At 41.2% G+C, this 27,855-nt stretch overlaps 3 protein-coding genes and 1 long non-coding RNA gene across 10 annotated transcripts; 2 read left to right on the top strand and 2 right to left on the bottom strand.

Moving 5' to 3' along the window:
- On the top strand, nt 1–16,264 carry LOC146572740 (TRIO and F-actin-binding protein-like). Of its 4 annotated transcripts, none has more exons than XM_085277098.1 (18): nt 1–153; nt 2,528–2,688; nt 4,598–4,764; nt 4,894–6,026; nt 6,366–6,505; nt 8,284–8,449; nt 8,536–8,616; nt 9,631–9,663; nt 9,897–9,965; nt 10,136–10,225; nt 10,533–10,627; nt 11,692–12,331; nt 12,481–12,715; nt 13,590–13,701; nt 13,828–13,987; nt 14,174–14,287; nt 15,738–15,824; nt 15,932–16,264. In XM_085277098.1, the coding sequence occupies exons 1-18, from the start codon at nt 1–3 to the stop codon at nt 16,076–16,078; spliced, it is 3,783 nt and encodes a 1,260-aa protein (XP_085133224.1). In that variant the 3' UTR covers nt 16,079–16,264. The 4 variants fall into 4 exon arrangements, with proteins under 4 accessions (XP_085133224.1, XP_085133226.1, XP_085133227.1 ...); XM_085277100.1 differs by lacking the exon at nt 1–153 and adding an exon at nt 1,733–1,946; XM_085277101.1 differs by lacking the exons at nt 1–153; nt 2,528–2,688; nt 4,598–4,764; nt 4,894–6,026; nt 6,366–6,505 and having other exon boundaries at nt 8,310–8,449; nt 9,615–9,663.
- Nucleotides 16,265–17,925, bottom strand: smdt1b (single-pass membrane protein with aspartate-rich tail 1b). The gene is made up of 3 exons (XM_085277107.1): nt 17,764–17,925; nt 16,703–16,862; nt 16,265–16,521 (listed from the first exon to the last, which is right to left on the bottom strand). Exons 1-2 carry the CDS (start codon nt 17,923–17,925, stop codon nt 16,725–16,727), a joined length of 300 nt encoding a protein of 99 aa, XP_085133233.1. The 3' UTR covers nt 16,265–16,521; nt 16,703–16,724.
- LOC146572737 (putative RNA-binding protein Luc7-like 1) lies at nt 17,885–27,721 on the top strand. Of its 4 annotated transcripts, XM_085277103.1 has the most exons (11): nt 17,885–18,025; nt 19,234–19,316; nt 21,023–21,117; nt 22,015–22,113; nt 23,488–23,598; nt 23,713–23,856; nt 24,568–24,744; nt 25,088–25,272; nt 25,348–25,377; nt 25,781–25,942; nt 26,615–27,721. In XM_085277103.1, exons 2-11 carry the CDS (start codon nt 19,238–19,240, stop codon nt 26,850–26,852), a joined length of 1,320 nt encoding a protein of 439 aa, XP_085133229.1. In that variant the 5' UTR covers nt 17,885–18,025; nt 19,234–19,237; the 3' UTR covers nt 26,853–27,721. The 4 variants fall into 4 exon arrangements, with proteins under 4 accessions (XP_085133229.1, XP_085133232.1, XP_085133230.1 ...); XM_085277106.1 differs by lacking the exon at nt 25,348–25,377; XM_085277104.1 differs by lacking the exon at nt 17,885–18,025 and having other exon boundaries at nt 19,098–19,316.
- LOC146572738 (uncharacterized) lies at nt 18,970–20,310 on the bottom strand. Its single transcript, XR_014892745.1, has 3 exons — nt 20,172–20,310; nt 19,193–19,299; nt 18,970–19,104 (listed from the first exon to the last, which is right to left on the bottom strand). It is a non-coding gene; the product is annotated as an uncharacterized LOC146572738 (long non-coding RNA).
- Nucleotides 27,722–27,855: the final 134 nt, after the last annotated feature.

Raw genomic sequence — 27,855 nt, 5'->3', positions numbered from 1 at the left:
ATGTCGCCCCCTGCTGAAGACTGTTACTGTTGCCAGTTCCAGCCCAACACCTTTGACCCCTCCCGCTGTAGCTCCTGCCTGCGGCCAGATCACATGCACGTCAGCGGCGCTCCTGCAGCAGATGCTGCACAACAGGATACTCTGCAGGAGCTGGTATGTAGCTACATCAGCTACTGTGCTTTCTGTGTAGCCACCTGGGTATGTACAAAGTCTTTAAATTAAAGATAAAGCATCGTTCAGCTGATCATATAACTGATCACAAGGCCACTTACAAGTTTTTAAACCTAGAAGAGGGATTTGAGCATTTCCCAGGTCTTTTTGACCAGATCCCAAAAAACCAAATGTGGAGCAAGGGTCATGTTTGTGTTGCTAAAGATACTAAAGAATGGAAACTAAAGGTTTTTATGGTCTCACAAAAAACCTTTAGTTTATTTTATTGCCTGTTTTATTTTCTCTTTTTAAATCTTTTTATGACTTGTAATCTTATGTGCAGCACTTTGTGATTCTGTCTTGAAAGGTGCTATATAAATAAAAACGTATTTATTTATTATTATTATTAATACCCTTTATTACAGTGACCTAAAACTTGTAAGTCTTACTTTAGCTACTATCTGTCTGGTAATCCTCTGCTTCATTAAGGATGCATACATATATTGCCAGAGGTTTCTTCTTGTCAAAAGGGAGTTTTTCTTTTCCACTGTTGCCAAGTACTTGCTCAAAGGGGGTCGTTTGATTGTTGGGGTTTTCTCTGTGTTTTTCTAGAGTCTTTAATTTAATTTGATTTCATTTGATTTGGCACCATATAAATAAAATTGAATAAAATTGAAATTGCTTTGACTTGAACAGATGGTCAGGATCTCTGTGCTAAGCAGAGTCAAAGGTTGGAGGCAGATCGTTTGTTATGGTGAAGCAGCCAAAGAAAGAATTTTGATAAAACTTTAAACAATTTATTCACAAATTTGAAAATGATGAAGCTATGAATTCTTATATCCAAAAGATAAAAGGTCAAGTTTGGATTAACACAGATTTAAAGAAGAACTTTCTGATTAGCACAGATATACCGCCTTACCCTTATGGTCTCTGACTGGAAGCCCTCATTGAGGTGATGAAAATTGTAGATCCATTCTTTTGTGATTTATTCAGTCCAACAGCTCAAAAACAATTCACAAGCGCAACATAATTTTGGTTTGTTTCCTAGGTAACCAGCCCATATTTATAATTCATACGATGGGTGCAAAACAGGGTCAACATTGCACAGTTCTATATATTTGTGTACCAAAGGTTCAGGTTGACTACCCAGATGCTCAGATTCTTTGCTTATACGACAGTTTTATAAACATTTAAAATCAAATAAAATGACAATTTACAAGAATGATGTCAGCCTGTAATACAATTACCAAGTGATAAAATTGTGGAGGTGGGAGAAGGATGGTGGCATTTGATTCTGTATCATTAATTAATGAAAGCTCATTACCATCCTTAGGGAATAGGTTGTAATCTGATACGCCCATATTACACATGCAGGCACATATCCTCGTGCAACACCGGCCCACTTAACTTATTATTCAGAGCAATGTCATTGTGAAACTTATGTTAGTCAACATCATGACTCGAATGTAGATTTTATTTTCAAGTGAAAACAGAGTAAAACAAATGCATTTTATTTAGTCCTGCATCCAGGAAGCATCAGGAGCTAAAATGAGAAGAAAAAGTTTTGTGTTAATGAGAAGCTGACCAGAAGGAGAGATCAAGATAATGATAAGAAAGACAGTAAGTGGGCAGTTCTGGTGATGTAAAAGCACTGGAGCAATGAAATAATGATGAGCATGACCAGAGACTAGCTTGAGTTACGTCCTGTGCAGGCTAGATGTGTTGGCTTAGCTGGAACGACTGGAGAAGCTAAGACAGAAGTGGCTACACAGCTTTGACAGCAGATTTGCCTGAAGGTCAGTGATCAGTGACAGTAAGTGGAATTTGTGTTAATGCTCAGACTCAGCAAGTTAGTTTGTTTTTTACTTTTGTATAAAAATTCAGTTTGTTTTGCTGTGACTTGTTTGATTTTTAAAGTGAGTAGACACATGCCATCACATAGTTGCTGTATGAAGCTTTTAGTGGGTCATAATTAGATATAAGCATTGGCTGGTTTATTGTAAATCCAAATAACTGAGAAACCTGCACTTTTAGGAGGTTAAATATTTTTTAAGAATTGCAGAATAATTCAAATTAGACAAGGCTGCAGTCACTATGCCAAACTGACAATTTTGGTTCCCATAAATTTGTTGAATTCTGTCGTTTTTTTGGTTTTAAATTGGTTGAGTTATCCAAGTTAGGACTGCTAAACATGTTATTACTGAACTGTTATAAAAAAAAAAAGCAGACATTATTTCGACACTTTTACTTTGAGTTGAAATAGTTTTCAAAAATAGAGACAAAACATTCTGATTGACAGCATTTTTCTTAGTTTAACTATCTAATTGTCACTATTAATCCAAATGCTTAAGATATGTTTCTGCTCCCCACAAACCAGGATACAGATGATGATGATGACGACACATGTGCCCTGTCTGAGGTGACCACAAGTGCCAGTAGTGATGATGTCAGAGGCGGTTGGACCTACGAGTGGAGTCTAGAGCACAGTCTGAGTCCTGAGTGGGAACTTAATATCGGTGATACTGACATACAATCCAGGTGAGTGTATCCAGTGTCCCGTTTTTAAGAAACCACTTTTTTACCAAGAACCTGCCTGTACTATATACACTGAGTTAGTGAACGAGTATCACTGACTGGCCAGCTCAATAACATCCATTAGCTCAATCATGGAGTTGTGATCATAAATTTATGTACACTCATCATGGGTGTGAATGTCATGGTAATTCTGGGGTATTAATAATGTGAACTGTAATGTCCACTGTATAGATTTTTAAAAACAAGAGCTGGGTGCACAAGTTTTAATGTATTTTGGATTTTCTTAAATCCACACAGGGTCAAAAGTATACCCTCATTAATATTTGGTTAAATGTCCCTTAAAAAGTTGCACCTCAACCAAACTGTTTTGGTCGTTTCTGGCATAATTCTGGATACATATTTGATCACTTTTTATGGCAGTATTGGTAGAGTTCATTTACATTTGTGGTTTTCCTTACACAACTGTGGCTTCAGTCCTCAATAGGGTTGATGTCGGGGCTTTGAGACGACCATTCACAAAGCTTAATGTTAAGCGTGCTTTATCCATTCCAAACCCGTTTTGATGTGTGTTTGGGGTCATTGTCATGTTGGAACACTCAATTGCATCCCAGGATCAAGCCTCAAGACGTCGATGTGAGATGAAGTTGATGAATTTGGAGGAAGAATTTTGTCCTCCTTTTTTTATTCACCATTTTTGTACAACGTCCCAGTACCACTGGCAGCAAACCACAAACCTCACTTGATCCCTAGCTTCCAGAGTCTAAAGTGCCGATAGTTAAAAAAAACAACATATATAGTTCTTGATATTTTAAATGTTCTTGCTTTGGTGAGCTCTAAACTTTTGAGGAAAAGGTTTAGACTAAGTGGGGCTTTCAGGAGGAAGAGGACCTGATTGACTGCTGATGGTGCTGGATGTTGTGGTGCCACAATAATGATAACTGATCTGTTTATTGATAGTGCAGACACAGTGAGCTTCTCTATCTGGAAATTCAGCATAGAAAGGGGTGCATAATTATCAACATAAAATGTAATAATTACATCAGTGTTTTATACACTTCATCTGTGTGGACAAAAATCTGCTCTCATCATATTTCCATAATAACTACCGTAGCACTCGGGGCTTCTGTTCAAATCACTGAATATGCACTGTTCTCTCACAGTGTAGTGATCTCAGAGAGTCTCTAACTATAACTCAGGCTCTATATTCGGTACACTGAGTCTTTTCCTCTTATCACAGCTGCAGCAGCACCGGTGAGTCTCTACACACTCCTCTAGCATTTTATATTTATTTGAAAAATCTGTTGAAACTTGAAGATGGTCTTAAGAATACATCTGCTTTTATAAATGGCATACTAAGAAGGAGTAATGATATATAAATGATGAATTAAGTACATGATAACACCTAACTAATACATTAATAATGCCAATAATTAAGTTGATTAAGCTAATAATTAAATTAATCTGTAACTTAATTGACGTATGAAAAAAATCAATGCTGTTTATAGAAATATATATTTTATATATAACCTACTGACGGTGCTAATCCATAAAATGAATACGTGATCAGTCTTAATCCTTCTGACCTGTAAGCCCGACCTCCAAAATTCTTGTACGTAAAATTAAATACCATGTGAGCAGGGGCTGTTTTGATGGTTTCCTCTGCTGATCATAATTAAGTTCTGAGTTCCTCTGAAAGTTCCTGTATGGAAAAAGAAGATTAACATTATTTTCCTTCTTTGTTTAATGCCAAGAGTTTAACGAAAGACAAAGCTGATGGAAATCTTAGACTGACAGCACAGCAGATGTGTAAAGATGTTCTTGAAGCACTTCTTCACTAACTTGAACAAACACTTTAGATGCATTCAAATAACAATTTATCGCCCATCGACTGATTGTCTGCTACCTCTCCCAGCTCTCCAAATCAGTTGGATTCTTCAGAGAGGGGCCGATCCCCCAGCTTGGAGCGGTACTGTGTGGCTCAAAGAGAAATGACACGGCTGGACTCCTCTCCCCCACAAGGCACTGAAAGCTCCTGGATGGATGAGAGGAGAGGGAGAAACAGGTCCCGCCAGGCGTCAGGTCAGTCACAGGCATGCATCCCAGTTAGAACTAAACTCCATCATGAGCATTTTACAGAAAGATAATCCTCTCTGATAAGCTATTTACATTTACATTAAGGCAATGATCACAGATTTGTTTGATTTTCAGAGTCCTGGGGAGATAGGGGACAAGAGAGCGGTTACTTCTCTCCCGACAGAAGAGGTGATGGTGAGCAGCAGATTGAGGAGGACAAAAAACGTCAGTTTCGTTACTACGAGCGGGGGCATCCCCTTCCAAGCAACTATGTTCCCGAGCCCAAGGCCTGTGTCCCTTACAGGAACGTCAACCTGGGAGTGCCTTCCCAGCGAAGAAATCATGAGACGTATATGCAGGAAACTTGGAGAAGTGAATCCCCGCAGAGATACACATACCACTCAAACTTTAGACGAGGAGATTCCCTGACAAATTCTCCGACACGTCACAGCTCTATGAGTCCAGAACGCTACAAGCTCACCGAATCGCCTGTGGGAGCTCAGAGAGGGAGCTCCCTCTGTAGGAGTCAGACTCGGTCTCATACTTCATCTCACAGCTCTCCACAGCTTCCATCATATGGTCCTTCTTGCCATACATCAGGCTGGTCCAGTCCATCCTGCCGGAAGTTATCCAATGCCTCTCGCACCGCGTCTCCCTCCAGGGCCACACCATCTCACAGGCGTGCAGGCTCTTTGCTCTCACAGAATGGTGAATATGATGCTATAAAGGGATATAGTCGAGAGTCAGGAAGTCCATCACAAGCTTCGAACAGGCACAGTTTAGACTCTGAGAAGCTGTACAGAAATCTCGAGTCTATCTCCCGTCGTGGCTCGTCGGCTCTTCAGCAAAATTCATATGAGCTATCCCAACCATCCCCACGAATCAGAACAGCTGTCAACAGCTCGACCAACACTCGAACTCGGAACAGTCGTGACGTTTCACCAGCCAGGAACGGCTACGGCACCAGCCACTCCCCACAAAGAGAACCCTGCTCCAGAGACAGCAGGCTGAGTCCACAAAACTCATGGCAGGGGTCCGCACACTCTTTACTCAGCATCCCGGCCTCACCTGGATCCTCGTCATCGAGGCGGGGCACAGTCTCGCAAGTCTTTGGTGGATCACTGTCACAAGCTACAATTACAGGAACAGATGAAGCCGATGAAGGAAAAAACAAAGTCATAGGTGACCGAAGCAGGAGCGCCATTAGACGAGGCATGGACACCCTGCTGATCTCTGAACCCAAAAAGGCTGCTGTAGATGCTGAGGAGGTAAATAAGTCGTGTGAGCAGGAATTTGGCTGATTGTCAACCTTGAGTTGTTAGCCAATGAACATACTGTGGATAATGCTCCTTTCTGGCACTTAGAATGACTAAACCTATGAAAAAAGACTTAATCTTTAATTCACAACTAGCAACTGACACAATAAACTCATTAGGAAGTGTTTAAAGTGGTAAAGTAAATATTCCATTATGCCATATTAATGAAATGAAGATTTAAGGCACTCCTGCACTTGCTTCAGTTTTTAGAATTATCTATTTGTTTAACAAACACTATATAAAAATCAGTCTTGCCACATGCTAACATGCTAAATCTTTTCTAAATCTAAGGTGGGGATGACCATAGATGATTACATAGTGCTGGCTGATATTCCCAAGATCCAAGTGGAATCAGAAGAAGAGTTTCCAGGGCTGAGGTTGAGGAACCAGAGTCCCAGTCCATGCAGGGACCAGAGACTCAGGACATACAGGTTGGTGATGTGGCATTGTCTCACTGCTAGTTTTGAGCACTTGCATCTGTTTAAACACCTAACTGGGCCTTACCTAAATGCCAACCGAAATGTGGTTGGACACAGAAATATTCAGCTCATCCAAGACTGACAGAGGTTCTGAGATGCACACGCTAGCCAAAATAGGCTTTAGCAGTTATAGTTGAAGTTTTCTTACCACATTTTAAACCTTATAAATCTTCAGTTGTAATGTTGCAGGAACCAAAATCAACATTAACAGCACTTCATATTGCCTTTCACTACTCAACTGCTACAAAAGAAACTAGTGGATAAAAGTGTTTTGTAGTCAGTGACTGCCTGAATTATCTCCTCTGAGATGCTCTGGTAGGTCTTCAGGGCAGCCACATGCTTTCAGTCTTCAGTTTTTGGCTTCAGTTTAAAAAAAAAAAAAAAAAAAATTAAAAGGCATGCTCTGTTAGGCTGAGATCAGCTGGCTCACTTGGCCATTGAATCTTTGCCTTGAGAAACTGAGATGTTTGTGCAGTATGTTTTGGGTCATTATCCATTTGCACCGTGAAGAGTTGTCCAATCAATTTTTCGGCATTTGGCAGAACCTGACCACAAAGTATAGCCCTGTAAATGCTCAATTCATCCTGCTACTTCTATGTAGCATAATGCAACAGCACACAAATCCTCTTTCCGACATGCATCAAGCTGGTCCAATGCAGGCCTAGCTATAAAATCACCCAGGCTAAACTGTGCCATAACCCAAATAATCCCGGACGAGCCCCCACTTATGTTACGCCCCACTTAATGAACGGAGTGTCGACTGGAGTGAGGGGTAACACAAAGTGAAAGGGAACACATGAACTACTGGAGAAATAGATGTCAGTATACAAGATTTATTGCCTAAAACTACTACAGTACAAAAACACAGGGAAGCTCTTTTCTTCAGGGTCTCCAAGGCCAAAACAATAAACAAAACACCCCCTTTTAGCTAGAAATCAAAACCAAGTACTCACTAACCAAAAACAAAATACAATGGCTGAGCTCCCTGTCTAACCAAACCAGGAGAAAACAGGTGAAACAAAAATGGCAGAGAACCCCTACCTGCTTCCACAATGACAAACTAATTATCACAATAAGGGCACACCTTCGCTCACAATAAAAGAAAGAAAAACCAAAGTTCACAGAGGGTAAGTTCTCACACACATACACACAAAGGCCCGCTGCCCAAAACTCTACAGCTCACAGCTCTGGCAACATGGGGAAAATGGCAGGGGGTGTGGCAGTTTAGGATGGCAGCCTATATGCCGTGGCTGACGAGCTGGAACACACCTCAGCTGCGGCTCATGAGGCAGACCTGCAACACAAGAAAAGGAGAAAAACAACTCTTCTACAGAGGGAGAGCCACTAGAGGTCAGCGACCGTAACAAGCAGTCACATCACCAGTAAACACCAGTGACCTTATTCCATTGCACTCTCTGATAATTGTATAAAAATGGCTGTAATCCATAAACAGTTAGTGCAATACTTTGGTTCAGTTGCTTCACTTAGTGTTTAAAGTCTGGACTTGTGCACTACAATCTGCTGTGATCTGTGCGTCACTCCTTCACTAGCTGGAAAATTAGTGGGCAGAAAACTCTTTGAAGATATGTATTTATCTGATGTGGTAACTGATAGCATTAATTTATGGCCTGAGAAAATAAACATGCTTTTGAACCTTTTGCAGAGGTCTGCAAAAGTTCACTTTCAAAACATATTTCCTCTTTTCATTTCCTCTACACATTAACTTTAAGGTATCAAGATGAAATAGACAGATCGAGCCAGTTCTACAGTTCAAGGCTGGAGTCAGATGAGAGGGGGAGAGGCAGAGAGAGAGGGAGAGACAGACGGGAGAAATGTCGAGACTCTGAGAACGGACGATCGTCTCGGAGACGATCGGCAGCATCTCTTCATACACAGGTAAGATGCAGTCACTGCAGGCATGTTTATCACAAACAGCTGTGTTTAAAAAGGCAAGAACGTCCTGTCTGTTTAATCCATCAAAGACCTCAGAGAGCCAGAGTGGAAAACACAGATCCTCCAAGGTGAATGAGCGACCGGCTCCTCCTGAACGTCTGCAGACACAGGTGAGCACTGTCCAATCCAATCCAATCCAATTTTATTTATAAAGCACTTTAAAATACCCAGCACAGGAACAAAGTGCTGTACAGAAAATAAGTTAAAACAATAGAATAACAAAAAACAGCAAATTAAATAAATAAAACACATAAGACATAAAATTAAAACAGCCCTATGTTAAAGCAAAAACAAGATAAAACAGCATCGAATCACCTAAAAACAACTAACTCATGACTTCCTGCGTCTGTATATATCACACGAGCATTTGGAGGAAAATAGGTCATTCATGTATTTCAGCCCCTCGCAGAGACACACACTCGCAGGCAGAAGTCATTACCTAGCACTCTGTGTTTTAGGGCAGCATGTTCATTTGATTTATCATCTTTATTAATAGGTTCCAGGACGGTTTCAGTTAACTGTTTCCTGTATTTGCAGTGTTGTGCTGTCATGACTAAAACAGCTGAGTCACTGTACACTGATGGATGACCACGAAATGAAACGTTCAACAATGTTTCTGTTTCACTGTTGAAAACTTTTTTTAGTAGTTCACACAGCATTTCCATATGTAGGCACCTCTGTATGTGTGAAACTTTTATGACATCCTCTTTACATATCACATCGGGCACTTCTTCCAACCTAATTCCTCTATTTCTCCTCCTCTTCATATTACGATAACAACGGATCACATTCGTCATACACGGTGAGTATTTTTCAGTTGGTACTATCGTTCTAATAATGTACCGTCGGTTCCCCTTTCCCTTCCTTTCTCCCTCTGACAGTTTGATGGTTCACAGAAACTACACATCTTCCTCTTTGAATGTTCCTGTTCAGTTGTATTTTTCTCTATCTGCACCTCGCCACATGCGTCGATCTGTATTAGTTATCTCAAGAGTGCAGTCGTCTGTTTCCGACAGTTTCCGCTTCCTCTAGTTTCACAATGAAGTGTGAGAGATAAACCACAAAGAGAGCTCTTTCATTCTGTTTGCTCGTATCGCTTTAATTGCAGATGTTGTTTCTCAAAGGGGTGGATGTCCAGACTGGATGAACATGGCAAGGTAAAGGTATTCTTTTGAAAAACGTATTATATTTAACTAAGATGCTGATTCTAGCTTTAACCACATCCTCATAAAACCTGCCAGACAGGCTCAAAACACCACCAACGTGACTCATCATCGTGAAACATCTTGAAAAGAGTCTACATACTGTAGAAATGAATGCCAACGAATGGGTTTGATGGTCATGGCACCAGTTAGTTCATCCTTGTCCATGTTTACTGTGCTTTCCGCAGTGGAGGAAACACTGGTTTGTTCTCGGTGACACCTCGCTGAGATACTACAGAGACTCAGAGGCTAAGGAGGTATGACACTAAAGCAGTTTCTGGTGTGCTGTTTTTGCACAATCAGGAAGACTTTATGAAGTTTGTTTTTTGATACCAGTAGGTCAGTTTCCTGAAAAATTAATTGTTTGGGGGAGAACTGTGACCTTATTTGACTCAGCTAAAGTTATGCTGCTCTTGTCGTGCTGCAGTCAGATGACCTGGATGGAGAGATCGACCTGACGTCCTGCGTGAATGTGTCAGATTGTGATGTGGACAAGAACTACGGACTCCAAATACAAGTATGTATTTACAGCACTTTTGTTTTTTCTATATAAATAAAATTGAATTCAATTTCAATTATTAATGGTGTTGCTCAGTAGACGAAAACACTGTCAATTAATGTCTGTGAAGGTTCTCAGTCATCCAGGTCAATTAATCGCACCTCCACCCCCCCAACTCCCAGTTTCACAGCCAGACAAAAAGATGTTTGGCTGCTTCCTGTTTAACGCGTATATGTGTATGTGTGTGTGTGTGCGTGCGTGCGTGCGCGTGTGTGTGTGTGTGTGTGCGCGTGCGCGTGCGATTGTGTCTCTTGATCTGCCCCAGACAAAAGGAGCAGTGTTCACTCTCTCTGCTGTGACATCCAGAATTCGGAAAAATTGGTTGAAGTTACTGAAGCAGGCGATCCAGAAAAACACACAGTGAGTCTGGCACTATGGTGGGAGACAGTGAGACAGAAAGTGTTCAGATCCTTTAATGGGGACTTAAGGAACACATGAAAGTGTAAACATATTGTAATAATATTCAGAAAATAAATAATATCTGCAAAATGTACCCAAATTCTTAGTGCACATAGAATATGTGATCAGTGTGTTTCGCTTTTACATATTACATTGTTTTATTACTATTATTAATGCATTAGGCTTAATGCAGCAGACTGTGACTGTTGTAGCTGCTGGAACTGGAGTTCATTTCAAGAACCATATACACTATTTATTACATACATACACTATTTAGTCATTTCATTTAACTTAGAACCTGATGCGTGTAAAGCAGTCTGGCTGGATTGTTTGATGTACGTCATTTCCCTGATTTGTCTCTCTTCACTGAAACTGTCAAATAAAGGCGATTCTGGGTCGAGGTGGGTGCAAGCCGATGAGGCAGGTTACAGTCTGGACAGGTAGTTTGTCGCAGGGCTAACACGGAGAGGCAGACAACTATTCATGCTCACACTCACACGTACAGCCAATTTAGAATCACCAGTTAACTTAATCTCTCTGGATTGTGGGAGGAAGCTGGATTACCCACACATGCACAAGAAGAACATGAAAATTCCTTACAAAAGGCCCAGCCAGTCAAAAGAACCCCTTCTTGCTGTGAGGCATCATTGCAAAAGTTCTTTCTACTTTCTTATTTTTATAGTTTTATATTATTATTTTTTTTCATAGAATTAACTAGCCCTGTACCTGCGCACTTCATAGACTTTGTGCATTTCATTACCAAAGCAGTAAATGATCTTAAATTAAATTAAAATTACTGGTATCTCTTGATCTTAATTAGTGGCAGACAGAACAGAAACACCGTACATGGTGAATACTTGATGTTTATCATAGTGCTAAAATCCTCAGTCTCCAAAAACAAGATCTGAACATTTCTGTGGAGCACGGCTATGATTGGGTGGTCTGCCTGCAGCGGACCTTGTCTCTCTTATCTTTCTTTGAATGTGTAACTCTACTCTCCTGTATTTCCCTCATTCGGACCTCAGCCAATCAGACATCGGCAGCGAGAAAGAGAACCCCCTCTCCCGGAGACCGTCACCATGCCAACCCCCTGCTCAGTTCACCTGCAAGGATTCGGGCTATGAACCTGCCACTTGCACCTCCACCACTAGAGCTGCAAACTCCTACCAGACCGAAATCCACCACCAAGCAGCAGACAGAGATCTGGGTGCGGACTTATCGCTAGCCAGTCAGAGAGAGGAAGGGGAGTGCTGGGACCGCGAGCAGGCAAAACGACTGGAGGAGAGGAACAAGTGGTTTGAGGAGGGGCTCCCCGTCAATGAGATGGGCAGCAGGTGGGAGTCCATGGAGCTGAAAAAGGGGAGTGTACCTGTGCCTGTTATTGAAACTATGGACTCTGAAGTTAACAGGAAGTGGGTAGAATTTGAGACAATGTCATTTCAGGACATGAGCTCACAGTCTCTCATAGGCACCCAGGCTTATCAGTCAAGCACCGCACAGGCATCTGCATCTCTACTTACTCCCCAGAGAGATCACTCACCACCTCAAGAGGTCAACCAGTCTGTCACCGGGTCACAAACTGATACATCAAACATGAAGGAGGCTCCTCCATCCATAAATGGCGCCCAGATCACAATGAATACAGCTGAAGCACTGCAAAAAGAGGTAGGAGAGAACTTTCAATTTAAAAAAAGCGATGCACAGAGTCAGGGCAAGAAAATTATACTATTATCCAACAGGGATCGGGATTTCAGTCTTTTTTTTCACCTCCTCCCTCTCTACCCTTACACATTTTCTATAAAACAATCTTCCAGGCTGTTTTTCTTCGAAAGCAGGTGGAGAGCATTAAGAGGGAGCGTGCGGCCATGGGTATAGAGGTGGAGAGTCCCTGTGGCACTGGGGCACCTTGTAGGGCCAGACTGGAGGCCATGGAAGTAGCACACAGGAAAGCACTGCAGGAGCTGCAGGAGAAGCATTCCAAGGAGATAAAAAAGCTAGAAGAGGAAAAAGACAGGATGCTACAGGAGGAGAGCCAAGCAGCTGCTAAAGGTGAGTCACGGAGTATCAACAGTAACAGCAGCTTCAGCTAAACATGAGGATTTGCTTTTTGCTCTCTGCAGGGTGCAGTATTTATTTTAACTAAAATAAATAATTATGAATCTTAGCCCTTGGTCCCTTACATGCATGTTACACAGTCATATCATTTATCAAGATTGAATTCCTTCAGTCCTAAACATCACAATAGTAGAGTAGATACTAGACTCCAATTTACTTTGAAAGTTAATCTTTTGAAAATAAAGATCTTGCTTTAGGTATGAGGGACCATTAATTTATGACCGTAAGGCAGTATGCAACTATCCATCCACTCTCTTAGCCAGTTAATCCAGTGAGGGTGTTTTCTACGAATTCCCTCTTACGGCTCAGACTAAATCCTGGAAAAGATTAAAGTTGTGCACAAATCATTTCAGCCATTATTAGACCTACCGAGGATGACAGTGTGAAACGACTGCACTGAAATGACTCTTCTTTATTCGTCATCTAAGTGAAGAAATTGATTAATTCATTCTTTCATCTAAATTTTAACTTTTTAGGGACCTGCACTAAAACGTATTTCATGCCAAAAAAGGCATTTATTGATTTGCAATTCAGTAAAATTAACATTTCTTGACTGATACATGAGAGTCAAGAAATCATCAGCTCACACATATGAGAAACCTATTAATACCAAGTGTGTACACAAAAAAGGAACTGGACTTGGAGTCATAGTGCAACAAAACAGTGGTGCAAAAATAGAATATATGGTATTTACTGTATACAGTACTACCTACTGATGCTGCTGTCACCTGCAAGCCTATTTTTGGTGTTCTTGTTTTAAGGTTGTTTACCAAATGCATTAACTAGCTAACTTACTGTTCATCAAAAGCTATGGAGGCACTGAGAGCAGCTCACAGAGAGGAGCTGGAGAGACAAGTGGAGAAGGCCAGGAAGTCGTTCGCAGGAGCGGCACATGTGGATTCATCGTGCCGAGGGCAGGCGTAAGTGTACCATAGCCCTCCTCGCTGCAGGCTGAAGATGTTCTACACTTGACCACACGCCTGTTGTGATGCATTATAATTAAGACCTCACAAAAACCTCACAACTCGTGTGTTTGTGCATGCCAGGCTCCAGGCGGATGTCTTGCACTCTGAGTTAGATGTGCTGTCAGAGCGTTACTCTCAGAAGTGCCTGGAGCTGGACCGCGCTGAACACAGCAGTAAGAGCCGAGAGACAGAGCTCGGACGCAAGGAGAAGGAGCTGGAGCAGCTCAGAAGAGAGAACCAGGTTTCTGCACAGCCTTTGTTTGCAAATGAATTTGAATACAGAACAACATGATGTGTTAGAAAGTGAAACGATGACCTTCACATCCTCTTTATTTTATTCTTATACGTTTACATATTGAGGAAACATAATAAAGAAGCACATACATTGTAATACTTCTTATTTCTGAGCTACACATCTCTGTTACAGGATCTCAAGGCCAAACTGGCAGAAGAGATCAGCCGTATGCGGTATTTCATCACAGGTCAGAGGTCGGATGTGGTATCCCTTTGCAACACTGAGTGCGCTGCATCAGAATTAGAGGTATTGATTAGAGTTTCTTATATGAAAAGAGATAAGCTGAAAAATATATTTGCCCACGCTCAAACCAACTTTATTTATAGCTGTGTGGAAATATTAAAGGTCAAATGTTGACGTCACTGTCATCACTGGGAACCTCACAACAGCATCTGATCTATGTCTGTGGGATTTTGAACCCACTCCATAAAAACAAATGGATCAAAGTGTTTTCTTTTGCCTTGTATCCTGATTTAATGACCCCCTGTGGCGACTGTCACCTGTTTCTTGGCCTCATTTTTGTTGAGCATTCAGCTGCAGTACATATCGCCACCTACAGGCTGAAATAAAGTACATCATCATCCTGCGCATCTCTGGTGAATCAATCGACTGGTGAATCTAAGCACATCTAGGATGCATTTGAATCATTTCTTTTCCTCAGGTTCCTGCCTGTCAAATGTTTTCCATTTTTATTACACTGTAAAGTGATAATTAAAATTCTGATGGAGATTCTTTATTATTCTCTACAAAATAATAAAGAACTCTTGATACATGGCAGGATGGATCCATGTTTTCATGTTGTTCACACCAAATTCTGACCCTTCCAACCAAATGTTGCAGAAACTCATCAGACCAGGCAACGTTTTTCAAATCTTCTTTTGTCTAGTTTTAGTGAGCCCAGGCTACAATTCACACAGTGTGGTCATCTGCTGCTGTAGCCCTTCTGCTTCAAGTTTCAATATATTGTGCTTTGAGACATACCTACATACCTTGGTTGTAATGAGTGGTTATTTCAGGTGACTTTGATTCCTATGATAATAAAGCAATCTAGCATCAACAAGGCATTTTTTCCCAGAGAAATGGCACTCACTCACTGTCTGTAAATCCTACTTTCAGCTGCTTCCTTATTTACAATGAGTCACCATAGCAGGCAGCTCTGCATTTTTGATCTGGTGGGTTTTTTCGCTCTTCTCCTCTTCCCTTTTCTGGGAGGCAGTGGGGAGGTAGAGCATACAGCCCGATCTGGCGGGGAGGTGTGGGAAGCCAGATCGGGTGGCCCCCATCCGGCTCTCCTCTCTGCTATCTTATCCCTCTTGTCTTACTTCTATCACCTTTTCTATCCCTTTGAAAAAGTGAGGCTCCATAAATGTTAAAGAGGTAAGTATTATGTTTTAGTTGCATTGAATAGATAGAAGAAAATAAACTGCAGAAAACTAAAGAGAAGAAAGAAGAGAAATAACAATGTAACATAAACCAGTGGCCTCCTTGGATGAGGGTGTCTAATGATAATGGCCGAAACACCTGATGAATCCAAGGTCCACTACTGACAACGTGTCCCAAACTGGTAACGTTTCTGGGCTGCCTTTTCTCGTAACAGCCATCCCTCAAGATTTTCTCCATTTAAAGCAATGCATTATCAGGGATTGTAACATCTAGTCCTTTTACTGAATAAGAGGTTGTGTTTAATGTCTTACAGACTCTACTCAGAGCAAAAGAAAATGAAGTTCAGTATCTTAAAAAAGAAATCAGTTGTCTACAGAATGAAGTGCAATCTCTTACAAAGGTATGTTTTACAGTCTAATCTCTTTTATCACACAGAAATAATACACATTAAAAATTTAGAACAATTAAATGGCCTAACTATGCTTACCATGTCTGTCCTTATTCCAGGAGAAAGAAGTCGCTTATGAGCGTTTTAAGGAGGCATATGTAGAGCTAAGTGACACAAGGGGGCGTGGCCAGCTGGAGATGGGCTCACTCAATGAACACCTGAGACTGGCCAACGCTGCCCTTCAGGAGGGAGCAAGACAGACCTGACCTACGTGACCTACGAGGACACGCCTTAAAAAATGTACTTTGAGAAAGAAAACCAGCCAATATTTTAAAAAAGAAGAGAAGAGAAAAGAAGGGGGAAAAAAAGCAATATATGTTATCATGACCTGATAAGCCTAAAATGAGCCAGAATTAAAAATTTTGGGTGTTAAGATTAAATAACAACAAGTGTTTTCCACATAAGAGACTCTTTATTTATTAGTCACACACAAACATGCAAACAGGAGCGAGGCCAAAACTAGTATTGTGATAGCCTCGCATGATATGACATTTCTGATAAATTCTTGAAGGCAAAACAAGTTAAATATTAGAGAATAGGGAAAGGAAGAGGGTGGAGACAGAAGGGTTTATTTGGAAGACAAAGGGCCCCATCTTCCCCATCTTCCTTGTGCCGACTGGTATGCTTTCAGTCAATATTGCAAAGCACCCTGTGGATGTAAATGAAAAAAAAAACAGAACACAGTTGTCATCACTGGAAAAATGTCACAGATTACTTCCTTTGACATGCAGCTGACACACCCTTTACACAGTAGAAGACCGTGACTAAAGGTCCCAGCCTCAATGCTTAAAGATTGCATAAGGTGTGGCTAATAAGCACTTGAACTTTACCATTTACTTTTCCAGAGTTAGGTCAATCGTCGTCATCGTCGTCTTCAGGGACAAAGATGTCGTGCTCCTCCAGGAGGGCGGCAAAGTTCTTGCTGATCAGATTTCCCACATAAAGGAAAGGCACCACCACTAATGTCATGCGGATGAGACCAAATGGTGTCTGCAAAAATCAAACAATGAGAAAAGTTATGGCTAAACCAAGAGGATGCAAGAACTATTCAGATCACTAAACATAACTAGGTTTTCTGCAGGTGTTGTGGCACAGCTGGATTCAGGGGAGATTGGTTGTAACAGAGCTGACGTTTTACAAATTTCCAGGTAAAAACAAAACAAAACTGAGGCCAAACTAGCAGGAGTGTTTCAGAATATCTGAAACACAAAATGCTTTCACTAAAAGCACAACTGATGTCACCAGGTCATTACATCCTTACACTGAAGCTCTATTCTGAGTCATGTTGACTTGGCTCCGGAAAGCATGGTCGATGGGTATCTCCATATGAATACATGTATTTGAGTTAACAGCCCTCAGACAGTCGTGAAGCAGATTCCAGCAGAGAATCATATACAAATGTCGAAGGCCCAAAAAGAGTGGACGACGTGTGTGTGGTTACAGAGCAGATCATTTTAGCCCTTGACCTCACGGCAGTTTCCGTCCATCGATCATTAAATATCAATTTCTCTTATTAACGTGTTTTTATTGCGACATTTTATTGCGACCAACTGGACATGTCCTGCCCGAACATCGACGAGTTTAGGCTTCAAGTCTATAAATTACTCGCCAACATTAGCGGCTGTCCAGCGGACGTATTTTTTAACGACACAACACTACATTTCGCCAAATAAAACGAGTCTTTGAATAATAAATGATCTTTAAATTTACTAGTGACTTATTTCCTTTAACAGCCTCTCCCTTTAACAAAACAAACGTTCATTTGCTGATTTAACAAGTCCGGTGCGTATCCTGTCTTTCTATTCGTCAAAGCTTCCGTCAAACCACCGCTGTCCCGCCCACTCGTAAACTCCGGTCGGCTACCTCTGTAAACTGAACGTTGGAAACTCACTTTTTCCGGCTTCGGTAGAATTGCTCCAGACGGCGTAGACACTGCGGTCCTGCTTTGAGTCGTCCTGGGTATATGTGAGGTCTTCAAGCCGGTATTACGGGTCATTATCCCCATATTTCTGGAGGAAAGTCGCAGCGGGAGCCGCAACATACTCGCCGCCATTTTTCCTGTATTTGTGACGGTAATGGGACGTTTCTAAGGGTTGGACCACATATGGGTAGGACTGGGATGCCTTGTATGGGCGTAGCTTGCGGTTTGACAGGTAAATGATGAGTAATTCCATCCTAATGTATTGTTATTATAGTTGAATGGTCTGCTACAGATAGATACATGTGGCCGTAAAATACACATAGCTGAAGTTAAGTCACTAAGGGCCTTTTAAACTTTATTTAAAATTTACGGAACTATTTACTATGTTCATATTTAACACAGTAAACCTTTGTACAAGCAACCAATCACAGTTATCAGCTTATTATAATATCAGGATTGAAACCGAAGAGAAATAACGTAAAATACTAGCCGATGGTTATAATTCTTTGCATCTTAAACTGGGGTAAAATCAGGACTTGCAGCCAGTTTATGTGTTTATGTTTATCACCTCTGTTTGGACAGAAACAACTTCTTAGACTCAATGAGACAAATGAGTTTAAAAAGTATGAGAAAAAACAAATTAAATGATCTCCTTGTTTATCTTAAGGTCTCAAGATTTTTTTTTTCTTTTATATTGACATACGTCACTCATGACAGTTTGGTTAGAAACATGCACATTTGTGTAACCCTCTGGAGGTCACTGCTCCTCATGTTCCTCCTCAAACAAAGAAGAAAGTACTAGTCATTGCTGACAATGTCTGCTGTCCTAACTCTCCTTGTGTACTTGCCTGCCCCTTGAAATCTCTAAGTCATAACATTACGGAGAGCTGAAATTTGCAGATTTTGATGTGCCATCCTCTTGGAGGAGCTGTTCTACCTGTACAATCAGAATGAGCACCAAAGCAGGTGAAATGGAGAGTGATCTTTGACCACCAAAGTCTAATTCCCTCCTCACTGTATCAAAGGGGGAAACAATCCTAAATGCTTTCAAGCCATGTCCTTTTTATGAGACTGAGGCAGACAGGTGGAGAAACTAAAAAACGTATGGAAAAAAGGAATGCACTGCCACAACTCTTTACAAGCTGATGCAGTAGGTAACACTCATGAGGAAACTATGGTTCAGCAGTGGTAGTGCATTGGCAGTATATGGGCAGCTAAGGACTGCCCATCTACCTGCAGAGTGCATCTGTTGTCAGGTGGGGGCAGTCTCAAATATCTGGTACAAGGAGTTGTTGCTGGTCCATCATCCAGCTGCAGAGAAGAGCAAAGTTGTAACATTACGAAGAGCTGAAGTGAAACTTATGTTAAAAAGCCACTGTCTGTGCTTTTAATAGTCTACTTTTTAAACTTTGATGTCTTTTCGTGCTTTTCCCATTCCAGAAGAATGCTGCTGCCACTCTCTTTCCTTCCTAGCATCCATGTTGATCATGTTTGGATTTTGGAGGACTGCAACAGACACAACGGTAGCATAAATTAAGAATGATGTACCAGCCTGACAGACTGTAAAATGAAGCTAATGCAGACGTGCCTAAAACTGCTGTTCTGAGAGTGGCCACTTGAGGCAGGGCCCAAAAGCAAGTCAGCCCACACAGACTTCATTGTTATAATGGCAGAACATTTGTTTACAGCCTGGTACCAAGAAAGGCCTCTATGGAGTGAAGTGTCAAAATATCATCCCCCTTATCACAGCTGGGAGTGGGCACTTGAGACTAGCCAGTCCTTCTCATATTAAAAATCGTAACTTTCAATGTCTTATTCACAATGTTTATAACTTTAGGTAGTCTTTAGTGTTATGCAATGAGTCTGCTCTAGGATCCCAATCATTTTGATATTCATATATGTGTGAATATCAAATTAGTTATTATACGTATTGGCCAGTGACAGTAGCACATATTTTCTAAATATGCTGAACATTTTAGCTTTGCAACCATGTTTCTATGTGTTATTTGTAAGATCAGAGACACTTTAAACAGTTTATATGTTTGTGTGGGGGGACACCGAAAAACTAAGAAAAAAACAAAGCAGGATGATAATAATAATAACAATAATAATTGTTGGTGATATGTAACGTCACCAAACAAGCCCGCGAGGCTGACTGCAGCACTTCCTTCGCCGCTGCACTAGAGCGCGCTCCGCGGGGACGCGCATGGAGGGGGAATAGGAAGAAGGAAGAGAGGACGCTGAACAAACTTGATAACTTCTAGCTGACTCGCTAGAAATCTGTCTGTGTGACAGTGGAACTGGTTACTTATTTCTGTGTAGATTTTCTTAGCGAACAAAGGCCCCGTCTAAATTCAGTCACCGTTGTCTCAACTCACCACACGACCCGACCGGCGGACCCGGGCAGCAGTTTTCAAACAGACGTTGCACTTGCTCGGCCGACCCGAAGCCATCCAACGTCACAAAGTCACATTTATTTGCTTTTGTTGAAGTGCAGGGATAACCAGTACATTGAAGTAACGCTGTACACAAGCAGCTCGCTGGTTAAAGGCTCGGAGTCTTCCTCTTGGTGGGAAAACTTATCCGCGGTCGGTGCTGTTGGAGGAAGAGACGAGGCCTTGCAGTTGAGGAGGCTGCATGTGTTGAAGACCGCTGCTGGCGACGTTATCTGAGCACTCATAAACATGTCGGCCCAGGCACAGATGCGAGCGATGCTGGACCAGCTCATGGGGACGGGGAGAGACGGTGAGAGGGGCCTCGCTGTGTTTGAGATTGGTTACTTACAAAATCAGCAGCGTGTATGACTGTTGCTAGCATTAGCCGACAAGCTAACCAGCATACTTTATGGTGACAGTGCGGCATGCTTTACAAATCATGCTAACTAGCCGGCTAGCTACCTGTTGTATTTAAGTTTGCTTGGCAAGTTAGGTTGTCGCACACATCTGTTACAAAACCAATCCAAAACAAACATCATGTCGGCATTTTATTTGGCTCATAGTCATGTGTTCATTTTTTCTTCCCTCCATTTCCTCCCTAGTATTTTTTTTTATTATTATTTTTTTAACCACAAGGAGTTTTATCGGACACGTTTACTGTACCTGGATGCTACAGTGGTTAGAGATGTATGACTTAATCAGTCACAGGTGCGGGCTAATAACCCAGTATGATAGTAAAATACTGTACTTTTCATGAACGCCTGCTTTTCTGGTTTCCTTCTTTTTTTGTAAAGGTGACACCATGCGGCAGAGAATCAAATTCACAGATGAGCGAGTCTGCAAAAGTCACCTCTTGGATTCATGTCCTCATGACATCCTCTCAGGCACCGTGAGTATCGTGTCTACGCACGCCTGAACACACAGAGGAGAGCTTTATCATATTTACACACAGCCGTATAATATATACAGTAAATACAGTCAGACACACAAGGCTGACAGGAAATGTATGGAGAGCTGAGATGTGTTTGAGCTCTACTTCATTGTCAATGGGGTTGAAATGAAATAACTTTTATATATATGGGAAATAAACACATATCCAAACATACTAATAAGCATTTCTATTTTTACTGATCCACTCTACTAGAACAGCTTTGCATAACACACTAGCTAGCGCACAGTTTCACTTTCTAAAACATGCTGCTTTATCTTCCTCACAAGGCCAACGACTCTGAGGTGAGCTTTTTCTTTGATTGGCTGCTGAAAAAAAGGCTGGTTTGGTTTCATTTAAAACTGTACTTAAACATTCAAATGTATTAGTGGGGATGTGGCCTGAGAGTCATAGACTTTGTTTTAATTACAAATATGAGTTGGGATTAGAGCCAGATCGTGAGATGGATTCATTTTACCACTCCGATGATGTGTTGTTGCTTTTATTCATTGACTTATCCTCTTACTTTCTGTTCCTTAACTTCGACTGGACTGGACTCAAAAAGACTCTTCCGAAGTTGAACATCTACAAATTAAAACTGACAGTCAATTTAATTCCTAAAGCACTGAATATAAACAGATAGTTTGAATAGTGTATATGGAAATCATCAGACCTGTGTTAGCTTTGCTTCAAGTTAAAGGGTATCACATTTGGATTCTTTAGTGTGACATCAGTGAAAATTCTTGTGTCCAGGACATTTTATCTTGTAGCTTTTTTGTTCTTCTTCAGATTTTGGGCTAAAACGTACGAGTAAAATGAGGCAGTCAGCTAACATCATTGTCATTTTGATTCCTGTAGAGAATGGACCTGGGAGAGTGCATGAAAGTGCATGACTTGGCACTCCGAGCTGATTACGAGATTGCCTCTAAGGAGCAGGAATACTTCTTTGAACTTGATGTAAGTTGTACGCACACACCCACAAAGATATTCTCTTGAATGTCTTGTTGAACTCACTACATCTACTTTGATTGCTAAGACTTTTCTTGAGAAAGTTAGTTTCAAGCTCTACCTAAAAGACTGTTCAGAAACACACAGAAATACACACTACTAGTCAGAAGGTAGGACACCCTCATTTGTTCATATGAATGTAAGTTTGGACACAGTAAGTTTTCCTGTGTCCAAACTTACTGGAATGTCCTAACACAGAAAACTAATTCCGGTTCAAGAATAATTATGTATTTAATTTTAACTCAGGATCATCATAATTTTTGATCAAGAGGGTTATTAGTGAAAGACGTTAATCAATATTTTTGCACACTTCAAATTTACTTTCCTTTACATTTGCAAAAAATGCCTCTAGCATTAGCAGAGGTTCTGTAGAGGTTATTCATCAAATCACTCATAAAATATGGTTGTCTGGTCTATGTATTACAGACTCATGGACTTCAGAGTAACTGACAAGTTATGTCACTTCGGTTTTCATGCATTTATTGAACATAGGAACTCGCTGAGTAAAGTTAACCCTTGAATTGTAACTCAAGCCTCTTTTAGCAGCACCAGTCACCATTGGTCTTTTGATGACTGTCTTGTTGTGTCACTCAGTCTTTGCTAAGCTTCAGGTCATGGTCTGCCGCCCTGACATTTCCAAGTAAAATTTCCTAATACCAATGTAAATGTATAGTTCCTCACTTGGTGCTCAAGCCCTGGTTTAGCAAAGCAGAATCAAACCACCATGCTCCACAATTTTGTAGTCTGCTGTCTTTAGCTTATCTTTTTTGTGGACTGATGTCCGACATAGCTTTTCCAGAAGTCATTAGCAAAAAGTTCACTTACCTTTCCCAGCACTGAAGTATATATTTTAAGTCACTGTGTTTTTTGTGGACATTAAAGTAAAACTTTGTGTTTTTTGTCATTTTGACTTGGCTGAAGATGAAACCATATTTGAGTAATTAAATCAGTAATCCTGGTAATTCCAAAGGGTTGATAAGCTTCTTTTTTCATTAACACAGTTCACAACATCCTTGCTTACAAGGCTACTTTGATGTCATAGAATAGCCTGGAAGGTGGTAAATTAGTCCACACCACATTAAGATGTTAATGAGAAGGCATCCCTCTCTCCAGGCTTATCAAACGTATGGTGTAAGTGCTGCTATTAAGCTTTAAACAACTGCTTAAGATGAGAGCAGGAAATGTTTGGAAACTGAATGTTTTATAGCCGCGTTTATAAACTCACTTCATAGCAGGTACAGACTATTTAGTTCAGCCACTGTTAAATATTCTTGAGAATCCTGCAATATAATATTTCTCGGTTATTTCTGTATTTTTTCTCAGGCCGCTGAACACCTTCAGTCTTTCATTGCTGACTGTGACCGCAGAACTGAGCTGGCCAAGAAAAGACTAGCAGAAACACAGGATGAGATCAGCGCTGAAGTGGCTGCGAAGGTGACGCACTGTTGACATTTTTAGCTCTAATTATCACAGGAAAAGTCTACACACTGCCTAAAAACTATTAGCTTAGCATTCTTTTCTTTTCTTTTTGTTTCCTTTCATGAAAAGGCTGAACGTGTCCACGAGCTTAACGAAGAGATCGGGAAGCTGCTAGCCCGGGCAGAGCAGCTGGGAGGCGAGGGGAATGTAGAAGAGGCCCAGCAGCTGCTGGAAAAAGTGGAGAAGACCCGGGCATTAAAGAAGGAAGCAGAGGTTAGAAATGTGTTACCTACCTAAGTGATAAGTGGTAAGATGTTTGCAGCCACATGAGAGGTGCAATTTCTGTTTACTGTTCTCGAGCACATTTGCTCACCAGCCCCACTCGCAGTTACTCTACTTATGTGTCCGTGCCTGAGTAAACACCAGTTTGTTTCACCATCTCAACTCCTGTCACACCTGGTCTCTCTTTCATGCCATTTACTTGTGAAAATTTTGTGATTTTTAATGCTTTTTGTGGCACTGTTGGGGAAGTAAATGACACACTGTCCTCTCAGTTGTTAATTACTTAAGAAATAAAGTGGTTTTGGGATTGGGGATCTGTCCTGTGGGGATCACACTACATGTATACTGTGCCTGACTCCAACAGCACCGGACCAGGGCGCAGTCACAGCAAACACACTAGTTAAGTGAACCAGACTTTGGGGATCGGATGCACTCGTAGGTGGAACAGATGGCCTAGTCTGTGTACACCATTGATGAAGGTTAAATGTGTGGTTTAATGACAGCGAGTTCATGGTTCATGCCAGTGTTAACCTGCCTGTCTGAGTAGAGCAGCTTCACGCTCTTCACAAAGTAACAGAACTCATATCGGACACACATTTTATCAGCTCCCAATCTGCAGCTTGCATAATAGGTCCGAATAATGAGATGCAGGTTGAACAATTTTTATTCTGCTCCTTATAACCATAACATTTGTGACTGCAGGATATTTACCGGAACTCAATGCCTGCCTCAAGCTTTCAACAGCAAAAACTGCGAGTGTGTGAGGTGTGCTCTGCCTACTTGGGTCTCCATGACAATGACCGCCGCCTGGCTGACCACTTTGGGGGGAAGCTGCACCTCGGTTTTATTGAAATCCGTGAGAAGCTTGAAAAGCTAAGGGTAAGGATGTCCTGGAGCAGGTCTATGCTACTATATGCATGAGTATTGATTAGTACCACAAATGTATCTGTACAGTGTTATAAAAACTACAGTTAAGGAGGCAGTATGCGCAGCTGTATCCAATTTAGTCATTTCATTTATATATCACTTTTCCAAATAAAGCTTCAAAGTGACAAGAAACACGTAAGGAATCAAATCGAAAACAAGAAGAATTAATTTGCACGTCAAACAAGTTTGATCAGTTCAGAAAGTCATAAGATGTGAGGGATAAGAACAGATTCGGGGGTTTGTCTCCCTGTTAGGCCTGTTGTGTTGACTTCATTCATTTATTTTTTTAATTCAGAAAGCTGTTGTCGACAAACAAGAAAGAATGCGCACGAGGCGGCGAGAGGAACGTGAAAAAGAAGATGAAAGAGAGCGACAGTGGGAGCTGGAGAGGGAGCGGGAGAAAGAACGGGAAAGGGAGCGAGAGAGAGAAAGACAGCGGGAACGAGAGCGAGAGTGGGAGAGAGAAAGGGACCGAAGGAGGTAAATGATCAGAATCTGTCGTTACTGTGAAACGGTTTCAAGTCATCGGGAAACTGAAGTGTCTCTTTTTTTAAGGTCAAGATCTAGGAGTGGAGACCGATACAGGTATGCAAGCATCACTTGATAAGTTTTTTTCCCAGGTTGGCAAGGCGACTTGTAATTTCACACAATATAAAGCCGAATGGTGCGGTATCTGTAAATGCACGCAGTGGGGTTATTAATGCCATAACCACAAATATGCCACAAAAATACTCAAACCTCTGCTTTCCTGGTAAAAGAGCAGAGAGGAAAACAGCAAATTCGTACGTATACTGACGTATACTTCTCGTGCAGGATGTCATTTACAAGACAAAATGCTTCCGAATTCCCACAAAGTCTTTATCTAAATTTATAGCACACATCAGTACAGCCAACCCTTTTTTTTTTTTTTTTTTTTTTTTTTAAGACCTAAACAATATCCTTTTCTTCTCTTTTTTTTTTTTTTTTTTCCTGAAAATGATTTATCCAGGGATGGAGGCAGTTCGTCCTCCCATCGTTCAAGGCGCCACCGCTCCTCTCACTCCAGAGAAGAAGGTGGGGAACGGGATCGGGAGAGGGAGAGGGAGAGGAAACATCGACACAAGGATAGACATCGCTCACGCTCCCACTCACACAGACGCAAAAAGAAAAGGTGCAGATTTTATTCATCACTGAAACTTGCAGAAATCTGCATCATGACCTGTGTGGCGTAACATCTGAATTAAAAGGTCAATTTTAAATAGTTTCAAGTGATTCTTTTAAATGAATACTACAAGTACTAGAGCTTTACACACTGTTGCACATATTTATAACATCTATTCATTATATATAGTAATATGTGGATATAAGGTGCTTGATCATTTTTCTTCTTGGATTATAGATCATTTTGACATTCAGAAACCATAGACTGTATTTAAAAGGTGGACATAGCCACTGTAACGTCAACCAGTGGTTTGTCCTAAAGTATGAAAATATTATCCTAGTTCCCATTGCATTTATTACCTGAGTAAACAAAAAGCTGATGAGTTTAAGGTCTCGGCTGCTAGTTTCAGTTCTTAAAGAATAGACAATGATGTGCATTTGGTAAAATATGATACCTATTAGTCATAAATAAGGGAAAGTGTGGTACATTCTGATCGACAAGTAGCTACTTTGTGCAAAACCTCTTGGTTTTGTGGTCACATGTGTAATAATTAGTTTAAAATTAAATGTAACCAGCCAAATATTACCAACCATCTTTCTAACCATGGACCTTTCTTCAGCATTTTCATTCCATAGCAGACGTCAGTGATTCTTTTGTTTTTTCTCTCTCTCACTTTTTCAGATCCTCCAAGGACAGATCATCTCACACCCGCGACAGAGAGCGCTCAGTGTCTCAGGAGAGATGGAGGGAGGGTGCAGGAGATGGATGGCGTGGCGACAGAGCAGATTACAGAGACTGGGAGGACAGGGAGAGGTCCACCTCTCCAGACATGGCCAGGGAAAAGGAACGAGAGAGATCAGTGTCGTGCGAACGGGACCGACGGTCCAGCTCGGAAGAGCGAGAGTCCGGGGAGATATGAACAGCAGGGGGCGCCTCCAAAGAGTTTAATTTGGATATATTATTTAGTAAAAAACATAATAAGAGCATGGAGAGATGTGAGCCTGCTGGTGCGAGTGTGTGTGCTTGTGTTGACTTTGTATACGTGTTCATGTTGAAAACGGGACATGTATATTAGGTGGGGTGGTGGTCGGTGGTGGTGGTCACAGAAACATGCAAACCAGTTTTATAAGAATGAGGCGAGGCTGATCTGGAAGCAGTGTAGTCGTCATTTTTCATGTCATGTCAATGGTCCTGTGTACAGTTACTTTCACACTGATGAGAGGAAGAGTGGTGAGAAGACTGCTTTAAGTCCATTTTTATTTTACTCACACAAAGTGCTGTATTTTTTTATCCTTAGTTTAATGTTAATACTGTTTATCCCGTTCCCTTAGGAACCTCAGTTTCAGTAGCATGTTCAGTCTCGATAATGTGGCGTGGCCCTTGCAGTAATGCTTGAAATGAGGTGTGAATAACTGAAGGCACTTCTTATGGTTGTTTTACTTGCTGCCTTCAAGCCATGACAATCTCATTTCGCAGATTTGACATGCATCGGTTAAGATGCTGTGATGAGCTTGTACTTTGAATATAAACTCACTCACTCTCACCCACCCAAAATATGTCATCCGAGTATTTCTCCCTAGACCAGGAGGTATATAAATTATGTGAATATTTGACTTGACACTTTTCAGAGGGGGGGGGGGTCAACTTTGCTGTGCCACCATTAATTGAATGATTTTGTATTTATTTTTTTTGGCTTCCATTCAAACAAAAAATGTTATCCAGATTTCTCTCTAACTTGTCTCCTGCTTTTTACAGCTGCATCAGATTAAACCCACCTTGGCAGCAAAAGTTGTGTGGTTGGAGTGCAACAGTTTTTTGTTGTGGTTTGTTTTTAAGCTTTAATTGGGGGGGATACCTCAATTATAGTCAGACACATTTTTTAACATTATACAAATAGGTTTCTATTTTTTTTCCCTCCTATC

The sequence above is a fragment of the Mchenga conophoros genome, linkage group LG6, assembly GCF_057382185.1.
Source record: "Mchenga conophoros isolate Kocher_MC1m ecotype Shallow Benthic linkage group LG6, M_conophoros_male_GT1.1, whole genome shotgun sequence".
NCBI classification, from domain to species: domain Eukaryota; kingdom Metazoa; phylum Chordata; class Actinopteri; order Cichliformes; family Cichlidae; genus Mchenga; species Mchenga conophoros.
Note: the sequence above shows the minus strand (reverse complement) of the source record. Positions and strands in the feature narration are given on the sequence as shown.

Coding starts and splice junctions, on each gene's coding strand:
- smdt1b (XM_085277107.1), bottom strand. CDS start 17,925: ATGGCGGCGAGTATGTTGCGGCTCCCGCTGCGACTTTCCTCCAGAAAT. Junction 16,863..17,763: donor TTCTACCGAAGCCGGAAAAA/GTGAGTTTCCAA, acceptor TGATTTTTGCAG/ACACCATTTGGTCTCATCCG.
- LOC146572740 (XM_085277098.1), top strand. CDS start 1: ATGTCGCCCCCTGCTGAAGACTGTTACTGTTGCCAGTTCCAGCCCAAC. Junction 13,702..13,827: donor TCATCGTGCCGAGGGCAGGC/GTAAGTGTACCA, acceptor TGTGCATGCCAG/GCTCCAGGCGGATGTCTTGC. Junction 13,988..14,173: donor AGCTCAGAAGAGAGAACCAG/GTTTCTGCACAG, acceptor TCTCTGTTACAG/GATCTCAAGGCCAAACTGGC.
- LOC146572737 (XM_085277103.1), top strand. CDS start 19,238: ATGCTGCTGCCACTCTCTTTCCTTCCTAGCATCCATGTTGATCATGTT. Junction 19,317..21,022: donor GGACTGCAACAGACACAACG/GTAGCATAAATT, acceptor TTTTTTGTAAAG/GTGACACCATGCGGCAGAGA. Junction 22,114..23,487: donor AATACTTCTTTGAACTTGAT/GTAAGTTGTACG, acceptor ATTTTTTCTCAG/GCCGCTGAACACCTTCAGTC.